We start from the raw sequence: 19,562 nt of genomic DNA, 5'->3' as shown, positions 1-19,562 counted from the left end.
TACTGAGTTCTATTTTCAAATCATTCCCGTATTCACACGCCGGTGGGAAATCCAAACATATTTACACAAGCCGTTGGCTGCACAAGGCATGACGCACCCTTGTTCCTTCAGTGGATGGGCTCTGTCGTACCGTTAGCAGCCATGCGAACTGAGGTTCTCACGCCGTGCAGTCCGGTAGCTTGTTACCGATGTTTCAGGTGAGTGAGCTGCCTCCACTGCTCCTTACAGGACATACATCCCATGATGATGACTCTCCGGCCGGCAAAACATTCTTCCAACCCTGAAGGAGGCGTCTCGTCCTACGAAACGTCAGTTTCTTCTGTTGGAGGTTGTCAAGAGCCCGACTATATACCATCAAATAATTTATGACGAACTGTAAATTATCTGGAAGGACTCACTTGTGGCCTTATTTTAGGAACGTCAAATGCCTATGAGTACGGTCGCCTGGTTGCAAATAAAAATGGAGGGGCTTCCTTCACACACACACATATACAAAATGCTTTTTTATCAATTGACAACATGTTTCTGCCAAGATACGCACGCCATCACAGGAAGATTCTTGTAGAAATACACAAATTGTGATAGACTACATATAAACCACAGCAAAGGGTAAAAAGAATAAGGCTATCCTTGTAACAGGTCGCGGAGGCCCACGGGGTTATGAAACGTTGAGGCTCCCATATTTCATAGATAATCGGCTCACAGATGGCGGTGAGGTTGTCAGCCTTACGCACCGGCCACCCTTTACCCCCAGGAAGATTCCTGGTACTCATTTCTGTTAAAGGCTGAGTCGACACCAGCGTCAAGATTAGGTCAACTGAAATATCCAATGACATCGGGACTTGAACCCGCGACCTTCTGGCTTGTAGCATAGTGCCTCGATCAACTACGTTACCGCGTGCCCCAGAAGTTGTTCTGGTAGTGGCCGTATCTGCCGGCTACTGTGCTGCGTTTGTGTGGAGGGCTGATTATTTGCTGCATCATAAACAAAATTCTGAGGCACCCGGTACAGTCGGCACATAAAGCGCACAGTGCAGAGGAGCTTCTGCTGTTAATCAGAGCGCAGCTGGACTGTCTGCTTTCACCGGTCGCTTTCTTTTTATACACGAGGTGGACTGATTTGTCTCAAGCCGACACGGCTCAGTTGGAACACGCCGCTGCGCGTTCGATATGTCAACCATAGAATGCTCCGAATGTTTCCTCCCCAGAACCACTCTTCCTATTTTGATGCATTCCTTTACTTACATACGCTTTGTTCGACGATGCTGTCAGTAGCTCAAGCTACACGGCATCAAACGGTCTGATTCGTGGAAAGAAACGCTCGTGACGCACTGTCCCGGTCCTGGCTCATCGGGTTGTAGAAAACTTTCTGTCTTCCTGAATTTGGCAGTTTATAGACCGTACCGGCCCCATAATCCCGCACTCTTCACCTTGTGAGTTATCTTCTGGCCACCTGTGTTCTCCCACTGTATCTACTTATACATCTCTTCAACTACAACATGGCCCTGAAGCTGAGTACATTTGTCAGTGCGCGCTGTACACGTATATCCAGCAAAACGTCTTAAAATCCGTATTTTCTGCCATTTGCACCCTTCTGCCTATCATCCTCGCGTCATTATTGCTCTTTACCGCTGGTTAAACGAACATTTGGAACATTTCCAATGTGTACATTAAATGCAATGACGCCTAATGTGTTAACTAATTACGTGGCAGAGGTACAGCTTCTCAACCACAGATGAAGGTGAGCTGTTAGCTTCACGCCCCGCCCTCTTTACTCCCGGTGAAACAGCCCCCCTACACCCACTGTCTGGGAGGCTGGAATGGGTTCCAAAGCCAGTCTGTAAGGTATGAAAAAAGAGATAACTCCTTTGTCCCTGCCGGGGATCAAATCTCGAGTTCTCAACCGTCCAGCCCGTCGCTATACAGACTGAAGGTGCATCATATTACATTACAGAAATGTCTGTAAGCTACTCCACTTGTACATATAAATGCTTGCCTTTCATTTCCCTGAACCTTCTTCATGTCGAGGTTCAACAGATTTCCCGCAGAACACCCACTTCTTTAGGACGGTGTTACACATCTAACCAGCTCGCTTCACGTCTTGACTGGCGTGCGTGATTTTGTTTAGTACCAACCAAATGTAACCCCTGCTTCACCTGAAGCTCCAATAAAACTATTACTGAGTGTCTGTGTACAAGTTAATACAAGTTCAGTAACAATGAGTCAAGCCCCTGAAATTAGGCAATTCTGGGTTACCATAGCAACCAACTGTTCAGCGTTGACGGATGGAAGTTGCGCAACAGGCCACAAATAAGTAAGCACTCTTGTTTCCAAAAACAATCGAATTTCTCCGGATTCACGTGGCTTATAAATACTATTCATTCATTCATCAGTAATCTGTCAGATGACAGGTCCACAGTCTCTTTCAAAACAGTTCCTCCACTTAATGCAATCCTCTGCTTTCGGAAACAGAAAAGTGATAGTGATAGTTGTAGTTTTTCCATTTGCTTTGCTTTCCATCAGATGAAGAGACACCAAAAACCATAAATACTATTACCGAATTAATAATTTAACTTTATTTCTGATTTTAACTGGCCCTTGTCTAGTGCTATATATGTATGTAATCTATCACTGTCATTAGGCAATTTCAGGCTACCATAGCAACGTACTGTTGAGTGTTAACATGCGGCAGGAACATAAGTTATGCAGCAGATCTGCTCGTGTTCATCACGTTTGTTCAGAGTACTGGTAATGTTGTGATGTGGATATATGAAATGCAGTATGCTACATAAAGGAGACGGTTTACAAATTACCATTTGTGCGTGTTATTAGTGGCAGACAGCATGTAGGGCTGGGTAGCGATGGGAAAGAAAGGAGGAGGAGTTAATGATATGAAAGTCTGTGCAGCAGATTATCAACAGGCGTTACAGTAGTTAAGATTAACAGGAATTAAGGAACAAACAACGCTCCGTAACTAGCCCCTGACAGCTCATACTTGCTGACGTACTTCAGACATCCCCTGCAAATCGAACGTTCAGTACCGCATCCAGCCCACAACCTCACGCACTCCTTCTTTCACATCCATTTTAATATTATCTCATTGTTTTCTCCTAGACTTCCAACGTGGTGTTTACCCGTCAGGTTTTCGAATGAAACTGTAAGAATTTTTCATCCGTCCTATGCGTACTATATGCATGGTCCATGTCATCACCTGGCCTATTAACATGTGGTGAAGAATACAAGTTACGGGGACATTTTCTCCAGCCTCCTCTTACTTCTTTCCTCTTAGACCCGAATATTCTCCTCAGCGCAATGTTCTCAGACACCCTTACTCTCGAACCGTCTAGGATATATTGCCGTGCAGTCCGAATAAGTTCACGATGTTACACAGCAACATACTGCCTCCATATTCTGGGTTGCTGCTCTACTTGTTTGCCTGTGTCTCGCTGGTTACTTCCTTTGCTTGCTTTCCGACTCTGGAGATGAGAGCAGTACGCTCTCCCCGAAACGCCTGTAAACTTTTGCCAGACTATACGGCCTCAAATACCACACGACATATTCTCCATTGTTACTGCTATGAAAATCTCAAATCCAACTGTTAATCTCGTTTCAAACCCATTCAAACAGGGGACAGAATTACAGCTGTGTATATTCTAGCAGAAGCCACCGCATGCTGCTTGTAATCTGCATTAATTGGTACTGTGCAGAGAAAGAAAGGGACCTAAGGTAGTGCAGTAAAAGGATTCTGCGAGAAACAAAGAAAGGTGCTCGTTACCTCCAGGATCTCGTCGCCGACCTGGATGCCGCCCGAGCGAGAGGCCGCGCCGTTGGGGTTCAGGCCACACACGAACACGGCCATGCGGCTGCGGTCCTTGTGCCCCGCGAGACTCAGCCCCAGGCCCTGCCGGCCCCGCTCCAGCTGCACCGCCAACACAGAGTGCCCCAGGGATCCATATTTCTTCTTCACCTTATCTGCAACATCACCAGCATTGGTACCTCTGAACTTATACAAGGCCCTCAGTTTCATACTACAAACAGCCAGCGGTGCCCCAGTAGAATCCGAACATCCTGAAAATCTTTCTTGGTGTTCAGATATTAACTCTCTGGTACCAGAACCCGACGGTTCAACACCGATAATACCACTGGAAACGATCCAGAGCCAGTTCCACGCACCTACCATCCTCACCGTCTATTCCCCTACGATCCATCCTTAACTACATCTCTCGTAGCAAACATGACGGTTCAACAGCCATCACTGGGCACGCCTCTGAATTACTTCCAACTTTCAAATCCTATTTCCCTAAAAAATCAATTTTAACATTATCGTTATCCTCCCACCTACTCCCTGACTTTACACGAGAACCCGAAGGTTCAACACCGATAATATCAAAGCCCTTCAATGGGCACGATCCTTGGCTAGTTCAAACCCTATTTACGGAGGACATAGATTAGTAACATTATTGCATCTCGTTCTGGTCGCTTCCCCACAACGTACTCCCTGCATCTCCCACGTGAGTGCATGGTAGCCTTCATTCCACTACGCTAACAAGATTAGCAGACCTGTAAATATCCTACACGGGCCACAACAGACCGTTGTGTTGGAGGGCGTGCTTCCAGTCTCTGGCCACGCTAGCAAGTTGCCAGTTGCACGCCAAGGACACCTCAACACAAGTGTGACTCTGCAAACACCAGCTGACCTTGCCTCGCAGCAACATATGTTGTTCTGACAACAGCAATTTCTGCGACTCTGCATCAAACACCATACTATGCCTGGTTCCGAGGCTTACGTTCATTTCCTTCGATAGCCACCAGGGTCATTCTGAGATCTAAAATGTCTTCAGGGCATCTAAACATGGCGGCAGATGCGTTAGTAAACCTTCCACCAGACTACACTGGGCGATCTCAATATTCACCAACGTGAGGGCCTTAAATCCCGCAGACGTATGAGTGTCCACCTCTCGCCAGTCTCCAGTTTCGGCACACATGTACTTCAATAGACGCCTACAGTTCTGTATTACGTGGAAGTATGCATCTATTGCGTACGTAATTGCGTCTGCTGGATCGACTCGCCTGTCAAGCGCTTATTACTATTAGCCCACTTTCATGATTTTGAACAAAATAAAATGAGGCTCATGAAACCACTTTGCTGTCCGTGTATCCCCCTCATTTTTTCGTTTTCCATGCAGTCAGTGCCGTATCTAAGGAAAGTAGCAGATTAGTTCTTCCCAGAACTTATTTTTCTTACATAGTATTAAAATAGCAATTAGAATGATCAAATCAAGACGTATAAGATTTGCGTGGCAGGTAGCAGGCACGGAGGAGAATAGGAATACGTACAGGGTTTCGGTGGGAAAGCCACAAGGGAAGAGACCACTAGGAAGACCTCGGTTAAAATGCTCGCAGTACCTCTAGGACGACTACTAAGAGTTTTTGTGTAGCATGCATGGTGTCTGTGGATACAACAGACGATGGCCGGAATGTAGGTATCAGTCATGTGCTGTTTCCATGGCAACTGTGCGCTCCTATAAACATTTCGTAATATACAACTGTATGAAATCAAAATATTCAGAAGAATTCCACCATGACCGATGAAATGCCTAATTTAGGAATAACTTCGCGGATTATACAGTTAATCAGGCCAATATGATGGGCAGGACTGCGTACAGATTTTTTCTGAAGAAACTTCATGGTAAACGACCTCTTCGTAAACCAAATCATGATAGATTATACGGAAACAGGTTGCGAGGTTGGTAGGTGGACAAAACTTGCTCAAAATCGTGTTCAATGGCTCTGCTATACAGACCCTGTTTCAGTTAATAACGGGCTCATTTGCATGTGCAATAAACAAGCAAATGTGTCATGCAAAATCGGTAAGAACGCATTTGAAACGCGTGTGTATCCAGCCAGAGTAACCTTTCTGTTTCGGCTACTCTGAGTAGCGCACACGTCAACAGCATACTGGATGAAGGATCCTTCAGCACCTCTATTTGAGGATCAAACACAAGCAGCAGAAATCCATTCCTCCGGTACGCGGGTCGATCATGCGAAAAACCTTACACTACACACTGATCTCTATGCCCAAATTGCATTTCTCGTATGACAGCGGCGTTGCAAGTTACCCTTTCAAAACAACGGTTACGATACACACAGCCTTCTGTAGCAGAGTTTTAACACTCTGAACTCTGCTATGCATTTTCGCGTGATTCTTAGGATAGACAGTCATTATTTTACTGAACTTCACTGACAGGTTGCGGATTGTAATGGAGGCGTAGTGTGTCATCTGTGAAGAAGGAAATGAGGATTACTGTCTCATAGGGCGTGACGCCGTGTAGTCAGGTATATATACCTATCAGCGTTTCGGAGGAACCTGCTGGCTCCACCTCGACCCATCACAGCAGATACCTCAGAGTCTAGAACTGAACAGAATCACATCCCAAGAGACAGCGGGCTTCAGAGTCGCCACAGTCAGATCCTCCGAACTTGTGTACGTACTAAATCTTAAAGTATTTAGATGGATATCGCACTCCAGAAGGACAAAATACCCCCCTCCCCCCAAGCCACTCACAGTTCAGCTGGCACACTAAAAGCGAATTATGAGAAACCTGGATTCTGCACATTGTTCTTACCATTAAGTCGAGAAATATATAAAACTAATTTATGTCCATTTCTATGTGGGAGTCGAACCTGGCCTCTCAGCCTACGAGAATAACACGGACCGAGGGTGCCTGAGAACAGAGGAANATGAGGAGCTTCATAATTTGCACTCCTCGCCAGATACTAGGATAACCCAGTATACAGAGGCGTGAAAAGCAGCACTCATGAAAGACAAATGTATACAAAATTTTATGTGGAAAACCTGAAAGGAGACTTAGTGGCAGAATCATACTAAAAAGAAACCTTACGAACTACCGTGGGGGACTACGAACTCGGTTCCTCTGCCTCAGAATAAGGTCCAGTCGTGGGTTCCTCTTTGCACGTCAATGAACCCCCAATGGTTTCACGGAAGAAGGGACATTTCTTGAGTAGATGAGAAACTATCAGCTTCTCAAGAAGCACTCAGTTCCACTGTGTGAACTGGTTGCACAGAAATATGGAAGCTGGCGTATCGATTACGGTCTAAATTCGCATTCGGGAGGCACTCGGTTCGAATCGCGGCTGAGACAAAAGTTATCCTGATTGGGATTCTTAGTTGTTTTGCACAGTTCCCTCTTGGCAAATTCCGGGAAAGTACATCGATTAGGTCACGGCCCTTCCTTCCAAATCCTTTTCAATTCATTAATTATCCAACCAATCAAGGATACATTGTCTAGCTACTGACTCTGTCATTCAGGGCCCTCGCCCTCCTAAAGCAGATTCTGCAATAGGACGTGCCTCGTTCAGTGCTGACTGCCCAGAGTGGCTCTATACCGTGAATCATGAGGACACACTCGCCACTCAAACCTGTGGCTAAATATAAGACGCTTTATTTTGAAAGGCGGAACGCACATGCCGGTGCTCTCAACTGATAAAAGGCAATATCAATATGCCCTTGTTACAGGAACCTGCATAACGAGGCCCGGTAATCGCGAGCCTTCAGAACACATATGTACCATGTGCTTCAACGTTATAAAACTGTATTCTTCCCCAAACAGTGCACTTACGTTTTCTGTGTGACTGTGTTTTCCAGCGAGTAAAAAACTCGAATTCTTGTTTCTCATTTACAGCAGTTTGTGCATTAACCCAGAAAAGACAATAGCAATACTCTTCACCCGACGTCCACATGGGCGTCAACCCGAATTTAGATCATTCGACCATTGAATTCCTTCACCACGGACAATGAAATATCTTGAGTTAATTTTGGACGGAAACTCCTGAGAACTGAATATAAAGCGTAGCTTATAGGGGCGGGAAAACGCTGGGCACGAGTTCCATATGCCAAAACAAGGAAAAAAGTACATATCAACATCTCTCGAAACATTTAATTTGTGAGTTATAGCTGAAAGGGTACGTTTATAATAAAGGTTCAAAAAGTCCACCATAACACTCAATGCACGCCTCGACATGTATCATCATGGACTGCAGCATCCCTGCAAAGGTGCCGGTGTAGATGTGGATAGTCTGACAGGTATCCACAGTGCGTTGTCAACAGGAGCTGCATACACAATAATTTTTGCGTGCCCCCACAGGTAAAAATCCAGAGGATTCAAATCTGGCGAACGTGGAGGCCATGCAGTGGGTCCTCCTCTGCCTATCCATACGTCATCATAAGTGTTACTGAGAACATCTCGCACAGAACGGCTAAAATGCGCCCGAGCACATGTGCTCTGACTGCCAGTGGTACATCTTCCAGTAGATTTGGCAGATCATGTAAGAGGAAATATCGGCTATGGTTGCCTGTCAGCCGATGTGGAAAAATATGTGCGCCCACTAGACAATCACCAATACACACTGCCCATACATGAACAGTGAACTGCTGCTGGTATCCTCACGCTACGCTTTCAGCTATAACTCACAAATAAAACGTTTCCGGAAACATGTTGATACGGGAATTTGTTCCCAAACTCTGTCCGCACCTTCGTTACATCCTGTATAAACAACATGGCTAACAAGAATTTCAGAACTGCACCCCTTCCCAAGAATAAGTTACATGTCCGAAAATTGGGTAGCTTAATACAGTCTTGAGGTGAATTCTCCGCATTTCCGGCACGTTAGCAAATGTAGGCATAACGCAACAGCGTTGGCGTAAACTTAAGTAACCGAAAAAACAAGTGCATTTGGCACAAAACGCGCGTTGCTTTGCTTTTCTCGCCAATATTCATCCGGAAAATGTTTCGCTTCGGTGTTCGGGACTCACGCTCAAGTTACGCGCAGAAACGCATGTAGGTCTTCATTTAAGGTATCAGTTACTGCCGATTAGAAAAACCGGAATTGATAAATTTTGGTGAAACTTTCCAATTTCAAATTCACGAACAGACATAGCCACAAACTCTTCATTTCACACACAAAGACGCATTTGTGTGTATCCCTTCGTTGTCGGAATGTAGGTTCATGCCTGCATGAGAGATGGGGCGTCTTTCCTAAGCGGCATAAACCAAGTATTAACTATTAACATAACCTCTGTCCTTCAGGCAAGAAGTCAGTTTGCAACCGGCCAACTCGATCGAGGTTTTCCGTGGTTTTCCTCGGTCCTAGAGCAAATGCTGAGTTGGTACCCGAATTCCACATCGTGTTGCATGCTTTACATGCAGCCCTCCCAATGGAAACATAAAATTTCACTATAATGCAGCCCTTCCAATGTAATAAAAATTACATCCTGTCATATGTATTACCTCTACCAGAAGGATGAGCCGCTGTTAAATTAGGCTCGTTCCTATCAACAGACACTGAGCAGGCCAGGCGAAGGTTCGAATCTGCGAGAGATAAGCAGGAAGGAAGGAGGGAAAAACTGCGAAAAGGGCCAGGTTAACCGGACAGATAACATGCGTTGGTTTGACTTGTCCGCAGTGAAGTAGTGGAATGACATTAGACAGACCTGCAGGCCTGCCAACCAAAATCGCACGAGCGAGGTGTGGGATTTCGTTTCCTGAGCATGGGAGGGAGTCCTGTGGCTTGTAAACTTAAAAAAGAAGTAAATGGATCTTCCGTGAAACAAAAGTTGCCGGATTCACTGGCACCAAGAGGCGCTCTGGCGTGCACAAAAAATCGCCCGTTACTGCCACGGCTAGAACACAATGTGCTAGCCGTATGACGTGACACGTCGTCTCGTGACTTGTATCCTGCACTGAACAGAACCGAATCGTGACCAGTAGCCATGAAGATTTACGGGGCCGTGTCGTGATGTCGCCAACACACTCAACGGGCCTTAGGCTAACCATTTGCGAACAGCACAAGAGTCGTATTGTGACGTGTCACCTGCACAGTTCATGGGGCCGTATCGTAGCGTGTCGCCAACATAGTGCACGGGGCCGTATCGTGACGTGTCGACAACACACTGCACGGGGCGTATCGTGACCTGTCGCCAACTCAGTGCACGGTGACGTATCGTGACTTGTCGCCAACACAATGTACGGGGCCGTATCGTGACCTGTCGCCAAAAATACACGGGGCCGTATCGTGACTTGTCCCCAAACACAATGCAAGGGGTCGTATCGTGACTTGTCGCCAACACAATGCACGGGGCCGTATCTCGACCTGTCGACAAAAAAATACAAGAGGCCGTATCGTGACTTGTCGCCAACATAGTGCACGGGGCAGCACCGTGACCTGTCGCCAACACAGTGCACTGGACCGTATCGTGACCTGTCGCCAAAAAATACACGGGGCCGTATCGTGACTTGTCGCCAAACACAATGCAAGGGGTCGTATCGTGACCTGTCGCCAACTCAGTGCACGGTGACGTATCGTGACTTGTCGCCAACACAATGTACGGGGCCGTATCGTGACCTGTCGCCAAAAATACACGGGGCCGTATCGTGACTTGTCCCCAAACACAATGCAAGGGGTCGTATCGTGACTTGTCGCCAACACAATGCACGGGGCCTTATCTCGACCTGTCGACAAAAAAATACAAGAGGCCGTATCGTGACTTGTCGCCAACATAGTGCACGGGGCAGCACCGTGACCTGTCGCCAACACAGTGCACTGGACCGTATCGTGACCTGTCGCCAAAAAATACACGGGGCCGTATCGTGACTTGTCGCCAAACACAATGCAAGGGGTCGTATCGTGACCTGTCGCCAACTCAGTGCACGGTGACGTATCGTGACTTGTCGCCAACACAATGTACGGGGCCGTATCGTGACCTGTCGCCAAAAATACACGGGGCCGTATCGTGACTTGTCGCCAACACAATGCACGGGGCCGTATCTCGACCTGTCGACAAAAAAATACACGAGGCCGTATCGTGACTTGTCGCCAACATACTGCACGGGGCAGCATCGTGACCCGTCGCCAACACAGTGTACGGGACCGTATAGTGACTTGCCGCGAACACAATGCAAGGGGCCGTATCGTGACATGTCGCCAACACAATGTACGGGGCCGTATCGTCACATGTCGCCATACTGCACGGGGCAGCATCGTGACCCGTCGCCAACACAGTGCACGGGACCGTATAGTGACTTGCCGCGAACACAATGCAAGGAGCCGTATCGTGACATGTCGCCAACACAATGTACGGGGCCGTATCGTGACGTGTCGTCAACACAATGTACGGGGCCGTATCGTGACTTGTCGCCAACACAATGCACGGGGACGTATCGTGACTTGTCGCGAAAACAATGCAAGGGGCCTTATTGTGACTTGTCACCAACACAGTGCACGGTGCCATATCGTGACCTGTCGCCAACACAATACACGGGACCGTATCGTGACCTATCATCAACACAATGCACGGGGCCGTATCGTGACCTGCTGCCCTCACAGTGCACACATCCACACAATTACCGAGCTCATACTCGCTCTCCGCATCCTCTGCTATCGTCTCCATTGTACCCGTTGCATGGCCGTCCGACCGCTCTCCGTAGCTGCCACTCGCACACTGAGCAGGCGAGCGCCTGGGAGAGCTCCCAGCATGCACTGCAAAGCGTCGGCACAGCAGCTCCCTTCTTTATTTCATTATTCACCCCCCCTTTTTTTTTCTTTCATTAAGAGTGCGTAAGGTCAGAGGGTCGCCGTGCACGGACGGCAACTTCTCCGGCAGAGCTGTTAACCGTGCAGTAGAACAAAAAGGCACCCCGCGTAATTTACATACAGGCCGTACACGCGTTTCACTACAATGACCCAAATTACTATTCTTACACTTGATTTTTAATGTCTGCGAAAGGAAACGAACGTGACACCGCGTCGTACGGTAAAGTAGTAACCAACGTATCTCAGGAACACGCGTGGAACANCCCCCCCCCCCCCTTTTTTTTTTCTTTCATTAAGAGTGCGTAAGGTCAGAGGGTCGCCGTGCACGGACGGCAACTTCTCCGGCAGAGCTGTTAACCGTGCAGTAGAACAAAAAGGCACCCCGCGTAATTTACATACAGGCCGTACACGCGTTTCACTACAATGACCCAAATTACTATTCTTACACTTGATTTTTAATGTCTGCGAAAGGAAACGAACGTGACACCGCGTCGTACGGTAAAGTAGTAACCAACGTATCTCAGGAACACGCGTGGAACAAACAGGCACTAAACGAAAAGTGCCTCTGCGAAGCACCGACATCAAGGTCAAAATTCCACCAACTGTTCCACATTCATTAATAATCCTATCATGGACGCTATGTAGTCTCGATACTGTCATCGTCGCTAAATAACCAATTATAAAATGGCGGAAAGCTGGCTAAGAACACGCAGAAGGATGCCTCTGGGGAACGCATGGCTGCTAGATGTTAAAAGTTGTCCCTTATAACTCCGTGGATTCTTAACCTCGACAGTACAGGAAGGGCAGAGACCACTTTATTCCCAGGACAACGAGTCCTAGAAGCCAAGAGTAGGTGGCTGGGGGAGGGGACAGAGCCAGTCTGGACGTTGTGGAGAAGAGAACAATCACTGACAATGCCGCAAATTGAATATGGATTCCCAAGTGTTCGCTCCAGCGCACAGACCAGTCACTGCACAGATGAGCTACCCTCTCCCATCATCAGTAAACAATCACGTTTAAAATTACATCTCCATTACCCAGTGTTTTCTCTAATAATCAGCATGGTGCAACACAACTGAGAGGGCAGAGTGGTTGTGGCTCTCTCAGACACACTATTCTAGTAGTCATAGTAGTCACCCTGACTATGGAAAACCAAGAAACAGCTCTGACTGCTCAGCCTATGGTACCGTGAACTAAGTGGTTGCCAGATAATGCACATAAAGTGGAAACACAAGAGGAAGTAGATATGACGGGATTAAACAATTTGAAGTTCAGGCCACCAGTAGCTGTTCAGTTGCTTCTGAGTTTAATTATGCAGATGGACATACCATTTCACAATATGGAGCCATCCTATATGCCTGATGTGAAGAAAGCATAACAAGTGGAAATATTCTGTGTGCCCCATAATGTGATGCTGTACAGGGGACTTGAGGAGACAACAGCTCATCAGTAACATTTGGGGTGATACTCTCTTACAGGGCATGTACTGTGTACAGGTAGAGGCCTTGCGACGAGCTGATCACCCAACCAAGGAGTCCTACCGAATGTGTAAGCTCTAGAAAAACTGAAGTGAATGGAGAAGTTCATGGAGGTAGGCCTAGGCCCACTGGGGCTCTAGTGTCAAGAAAAAAAAAATACTCTCTTACAGATGGATCACAGGCAGTTAAGTTGTGAATTAAATTCAAGAACTTCTGGGACATCATGTCATGTGGTTTGGTAGAGCTGACAACTGCCCTTTCTGGGCCTCCTTCCCTCTTTTCCTTCATTTCTGACCCCCTTTAGCCATTTCCTTTCCTCCAGTTCCTTCTGACATTCAAAACTGCAATGAACAGTGCTCTTTTCTGGTATGTGACAATGTGTAGTCTAGCACAAGTTTCAGAAGAACAACGCACTGCATATGTACATCTCCAGCACTGAGGAGTCTCACAAGAAAGCTATTTGAAGCAGGGAGGAGGGGCAGTAGACTCCTCTGAAACATCAGCAAACTTCCACCTGACTGCACAGTGCCACATTCCCAAACACACTTCTCTTCAGAGTCACTGCTGTGAGAACCTTAGATCCAATATGATATTTTTCTTTCCTTTTATACATCTTTTTTTTGCCATCAAAAAACTGTCCTCTTCAATAGCACTGGCTCCCACTGGCTTGCTCACTGCCCTGGTCCCATCCATACTTTCCCAATACTGTACATCATTTTTGCCCCTCAGCTCATTCCTTCTTCCCTGAAGATTGTGGCAGAAAGTTCCTCTGAAATGTTTAAGGAACCATTCTACCAAACTACATGGTGCCACATACCAGAAGCCTGATCTTAGTTCTTATCACTTTGAGTATCTCAAACATACATTCCTTTAAGAAAATTACCACATTGCATTTCCAGCCTTCATCTACAGTGTGATCACATTTATATTCATGGGGAGCTACAGGGCATACAGACAGAAACCAAGCCTGTTAACCACTCAGGTGCTAGGACAGTGCACTAGGTGACAAGGGCAGAGAATGGCTTTCCAAAAACACACTTAAAGATTCCTACAAGACACTTATTCATTAAGAAAACAAAACTGGAGACAGAATGGCTTTCCAAGAACAGTTTCCAACACTTAAAGATTCCTACAAGACACTTAATCATTAAGAAAACAAAACTGGAGACAGAATGGCTTTCCAAGAACAGTTTCCAACACTTAAAGATTCCTACAAGACACTTAATCATTAAGAAAACAAAACTGGAGACAGAATGGCTTTCCAAGAACAGTTTCCAACACTTAAAGATTCCTACAAGACACTTAATCATTAAGAAAACAAAACTGGAGACAGAATGGCTTTCCAAGAACAGTTTCCAACACTTAAAGATTCCTACAAGACACTTAATCATTAAGAAAACAAAACTGGAGACAGAATGGCTTTCCAAGAACAGTTTCCAACACTTAAAGATTCCTACAAGACACTTAATCATTAAGAAAACAAAACTGGAGACAGAATGGCTTTCCAAGAACAGTTTCCAACACTTAAAGATTCCTACAAGACACTTAATCATTAAGAAAACAAAACTGGAGACAGAATGGCTTTCCAAGAACAGTTTCCAACACTTAAAGATTCCTACAAGACACTTAATCATTAAGAAAACAAAACTGGAGACAGAATGGCTTTCCAAGAACAGTTTCCAAAACTTAATGATTCATATAAGACACTCATTCATTTAGATCACAAAATTAACACATTCGGACACAGCTGGCTATTCGATGGCCTGACTCTGCAGTATAGCCACCACAAGGAAATCTGCGGCAGGGCACCACCCTGCCATTGCCAAATTAGAATTTAAAGGATGAGCACAGAGCATGTGCAAAAGCAGGGTGCTGAGGAGAATATTTGGACCTAAGGATAATTGCTTGGAGGGTGGAGAAAACTGCATAATGATGGCTACTGATCAGTAGCCATCATGACAAGGACCGTACAGATCCAGCAACATCAGAGGACGCAGAAAAACAGCGAGACCTCCAAAACGTGAAAAGTGCAATATAATAAAATTGAACTTTAATTCATGAACTTTTTAACCAATAATATAATTAAAACTAGTTAAAGTGAACTTGACGCAGTGATGAGCGTAAGTAGGAAGTGACTGTATAAGTGAAAGTGAAAGCACACTAGTGATCTGAATTGAAATTCGATTCGCAAATTTTAAATTTTAAATTTTAACGTTTAACGTTTAGAATAATATTTTTACTTGTGTTTTGTGAGAGGAACTTGATATATTATTGAGCGTGGGCCTGAATAAGATACAGGATCGAATAAGTGAAAAGACAAATATCATTGTGTGTAATTATACAGCTGTGTTCGTACACCTGAGGATGACCTCTTGAGGTCAAAACATGTAGTGTAATAATAATAAAAATATGTTATGTGGTCGGTAAAATTGACTCTAATATTAATGCATACAAAATTTTGGAAGGAAAACCTGAAGAGACCACATGGAAGATTTAAGTGTAGATTTGAGGAAAATATTAAAATGGATCTCAAAGAAACAGGGTGGGAGGGTTTGAACTGGAATTACTTGGTTCAGAAAAGGGATCAGTAGTGGACTCTTGTGAATATGCTAATGAATTTTTGAGTTTCATAAAATGGAAGAAATTTCTATACTGGTTGACAAGACTATCAGCTTCTCAAGGATTCTGCTTCATTAGTTAGATAGTTAGTTAGTCAGTTAGTTGGCTATGAAGACCAATTACAAACACTGAAATGCTGATATCTGAATCAGCCTTCATATATTACATTATACGTAACCATAAAATTCTGACGGAAGTTACTAATCAGAGGTCTGAATGTGTAAATTTATTGACAAATATACATGAGAAAGGGAACGGATTTACTTGCAGATGCCTCACACATCACACAAATGAAACATGAAGTACACTGTTACACAGCAACCTCCATACTCACTTGTGGTGTAACCAAATTCATCCTCCTCCTCCTTGTCTGCCTCTATCTCCTCCTTGGACCTCTTTACATTACCAGCACTGGCTCGATATATCTGTAAACACAGGGAATCTTACAGTAGCACACTGCACCTGTCTGGGCCAGTTTCTTAAGCTAAACAAATGATAATTAATGGCACAAATATGCATATATACATTTACCATACAATAAAAGTGACATCTCCACTCTTGTGCATACCTCTCGTCCCATCTTGGTGTGGATGCGCCCCTCCAAGTCCCGGATGTCCTCCTCCTCCTCATCACTGTCCTCGCTGGATGAGTACTGTGGTTTCTTCTGGGGCTCTGAGGGGCGCAGTGCACTAGAATCCTGCCATTTTTCCTGTACATCTTGCTTCTGTCTGTCAGCTAGCCCCTCCTGTACCACAAGCAAATCTCACTCACCAATGACAACACAAACAGTTGCATCCTCATAATAACTACTCAATATATAGTTGTTTGTCACAAGTGGCTCCAACTGTTCTGACCCTTCGAGTGCAAACAGTTAACACAACTATTTCTGAACCCTGACAACTAAACTCAATGTGACCTGAAGATCACTGTCTTCTGGAATATTATGCCATGTAGTCCAGAAGATAATTACTAAAATTTTGACTGAAACTGCTCACTTCATCTTCTCGGTGGCAGAGTCCCACGTGCGCAGAAAATTGGCAGCTCTACAGAGAAGGTTGGGGACTGGTACTGGAGCTCTGAGTGAACAAACAGGAGTAAAAGCATTGAACCTTCAAAGGTATGCTTTCCGAGGGCAGGGTCAATGAAAGAAATCGCAGTTCCAAGTGAACCAACAGCAAGCAGAGAGAAATCAGAAGTCAGGAGAGACCAGACTAATGAAACAGTGGCCCTTTAGATGGTATTTTCTTAAGGGCAGAGCAGATGGAACAAAAAATATTAAGCATTAACAGAGACAATATTCACAAGACAATGTAGTGAGGCAGACTTAACTTAGGCTGTATTTTGATATCAATATTCCCTCCATATCACCAGTAACACTGGCATTATAGATGAAGAGGCAGGTCATGTGATTTCTGTGAAAACTCTGGTAGGTTGCCTGTCAGTCTCACCTGAATCAGTTCCGGGCTCGGTGTCCTAGCCTGTGGAACGTGCGAAGGGGCCGCTCTTAGAAGTTCTCTGGTGGGGGAAGGAGTGGTGGGGGGCTGTCCGGAACCACCAGCTGCTCCTGCGGAGGATGCGGACGCAACTTCAGTCGTATGACTCTCAACATCTCCGTCCACACTCTGCAACGAGTAGGTGGGACATCCACTCATGCTTGCCAACTCACTCAGGGCCCACAGGGGGAATTCTACTGACAATACCACAGGGATACAAACATACATGCAAACAGACAGTTGGAGCTAACTCACCCACTGAATGAGGGATTGCACCAGGAAGCACACAGGGTTGCACGCCCCACGTATCACTTCCACAGCCCGTTCATGGCTGGCTTGCCGGAGATCAACGCCATCCACTTCCAATATTCTGTCCCCAGTCTGGAAAATCAGTTAACCCTCAGTCAGCGTGCAGCATCATGGTACCAACGTAAGAGGCACAGAAAGCTGGCCCATTTCCAACATACCTTAAGCTCACCAGTTCGGCCTGCTGGACTCTGGGGCAACACATTCTTTATGAAAATTCCTGAGATTGCGGATCCACTGTCTGGACCTGCATTGTACAAGTCAACCTGTGCAGAAACAAGTAGTCATTATGAAACTGTCATCAAAACAGACAACAAATGATGCATCAGGAACCCTGGGTGTCATACAATAGACAGGCAGCCTACACCAGGCAGGTTCTAATTTTTTTAATTCAGAATCAAAACAGTTAACTTTACAGTACTGAATCCTGTTCAGAAAGTGATTGTTGATCAGCTAGTCACGAAATTCTTCATCTTTTATAGAATGTGAAGGTTCGTCACCATATTCACAAGAGCTCGCCACTGAGAGAAGTAACTCCATTCCATGCCCTCACACCCAGTTTCCTTTAATATCGACTTTAATACAATCATCTTATCAGTACCCAGTCCCCAAAGTAGTTCTCTTCCTTCAGGTTTTGTGATTAGAATTCTGTACACATTCCTCATTGCCCCACATCTTGCCCATCTAACAATCCCTATAAACATTTGGCAAAGAGCACAAATTATGAAGCTTCTCAATATTTTCCATCCTTCTGTTACTCCTCCTATCACAGACCCATCCAGATATTCTCCTCACAAACACTTGCAATTTATAAGTCAGACTCGAAATCACCAGTAACATGAAAACTGCATTACATACAGGAGAAAGGAAGAAGCACTTACAGATTAAATATGGCATTTTGTTGTCATCAACATCATCATCATCGTCATCCTCCTCCTCATCATCTTCATAAGCATAATAATAATAATAATAATAATAATAATAATCGTCATCATCACCATCATCCTACTTTAGGCCCAGCTCAGGCGTCAGGGCTATTACAGAACTGAATCTTTCCATCTTATCTGAGGTCTCTCCAAGCCTCCTAATCTAGGCCAATATTTATATGTTTGTGTGGGTGTGTGTGCATGCGCACATGCATATATTTCACTATTAGGGCTGATTCTTCCAACATATTCTTTCATGTCGTTTCTACAATACTGTAAAAAATTCATTTATGAAACTTTAAATCCAGTTGTTATTTCTTTTATGACCAAAAGAGCTGTAACATGCTGTCTCATGGAATCTTCTCCCAGCAGCACTCCATACGGTCTCTATGGAATTTCTGGCCTAGCAAGAGCTCCATATACCCCTACAGTTTGATACTGTCAGAGTAAATTGCTGACTACTTGTGTTCTCCCAAAGCTGTTATAATTATATCTTACCTTTCCTCCAACTATACTTATTCCCAGGCTGCAGTTGGGTTCACGGAGGATTTCCACCAAGCGCTCAGGACCCCAGTGCTTGGCCAGCAGCACTGAGGATGGGGAGGAGGCCGTAACAGCATGACCTTGTGTCACAGTCATTGCTGAATCAGGTAGCAACTTAGTCTCTGAAGGGGTAGTAGGTTTAGAGGTTAATGCACTTTGCTCGTCGATCGAGTCTCTTTTACTAGGCACTGTAACTACACTGCTAGGCTCAGCACTGTCCTGTGCAGGCTGCAGTGACACTTCTAAGTCTGCACACTCTACTGTCACTCCTGCAACCACTGCAACGTCACACACTGTTTCGGCAGGGCCTTCAAAAGGCTCTTCACTCGGCACAATGTCGGGACCCTTCTCGCTCTCCTGACGTATGTATGGCGAGCTGGAACAAACGTGTCACTACCTGTCACATCTGGCAAGCAACTCTTCACACTATTAAATAACCCTATTTCATGTGGTTATCTCACTGACTGACTACATACTTCCTGCTATTCATTACAAGTAACTCAATCCGTAGCCAAGGCTGTTGAAGTAACATTCAAGTATTATGGACGAGTCTTTCATATGGTTTGAATCCATATTCCCAGTCTTTT

The 19,562-nt window shown here is 45.3% G+C and overlaps 1 protein-coding gene across 12 annotated transcripts in view; it reads right to left on the bottom strand.

Moving 5' to 3' along the window:
* The window catches only part of LOC111863250 (multiple PDZ domain protein), a 150,410-nt gene that overhangs the window by 40,036 nt on the left and 90,812 nt on the right, over positions 1 to 19,562 (bottom strand). For all 12 annotated transcript variants that reach the window (XR_002842565.2, XM_023849394.2, XM_023849391.2 and 9 more), the window contains 7 exons: positions 18,931 to 19,351; positions 17,668 to 17,772; positions 17,456 to 17,581; positions 17,156 to 17,329; positions 16,276 to 16,452; positions 16,042 to 16,132; positions 3,776 to 3,972 (listed from right to left, as the gene is read on the bottom strand). Coding sequence is in view for 11 of the 12 variants with exons in the window: in XM_023849394.2 (XP_023705162.1) it covers positions 3,776 to 3,972; positions 16,042 to 16,132; positions 16,276 to 16,452; positions 17,156 to 17,329; positions 17,456 to 17,581; positions 17,668 to 17,772; positions 18,931 to 19,351 (1,291 nt within the window). In the remaining variant the exon portion in view is untranslated. The remainder of the gene's footprint in view (positions 1 to 3,775; positions 3,973 to 16,041; positions 16,133 to 16,275; positions 16,453 to 17,155; positions 17,330 to 17,455; positions 17,582 to 17,667; positions 17,773 to 18,930; positions 19,352 to 19,562) is intronic.

Source organism: Cryptotermes secundus, unplaced genomic scaffold, assembly GCF_002891405.2.
Source record: "Cryptotermes secundus unplaced genomic scaffold, Csec_1.0 scaffold929, whole genome shotgun sequence".
In the NCBI taxonomy this organism is placed as follows: domain Eukaryota; kingdom Metazoa; phylum Arthropoda; class Insecta; order Blattodea; family Kalotermitidae; genus Cryptotermes; species Cryptotermes secundus.
The sequence above is the reverse complement of the archived record's forward strand: the minus strand, read 5'-3'. Positions and strand labels throughout refer to the sequence as shown.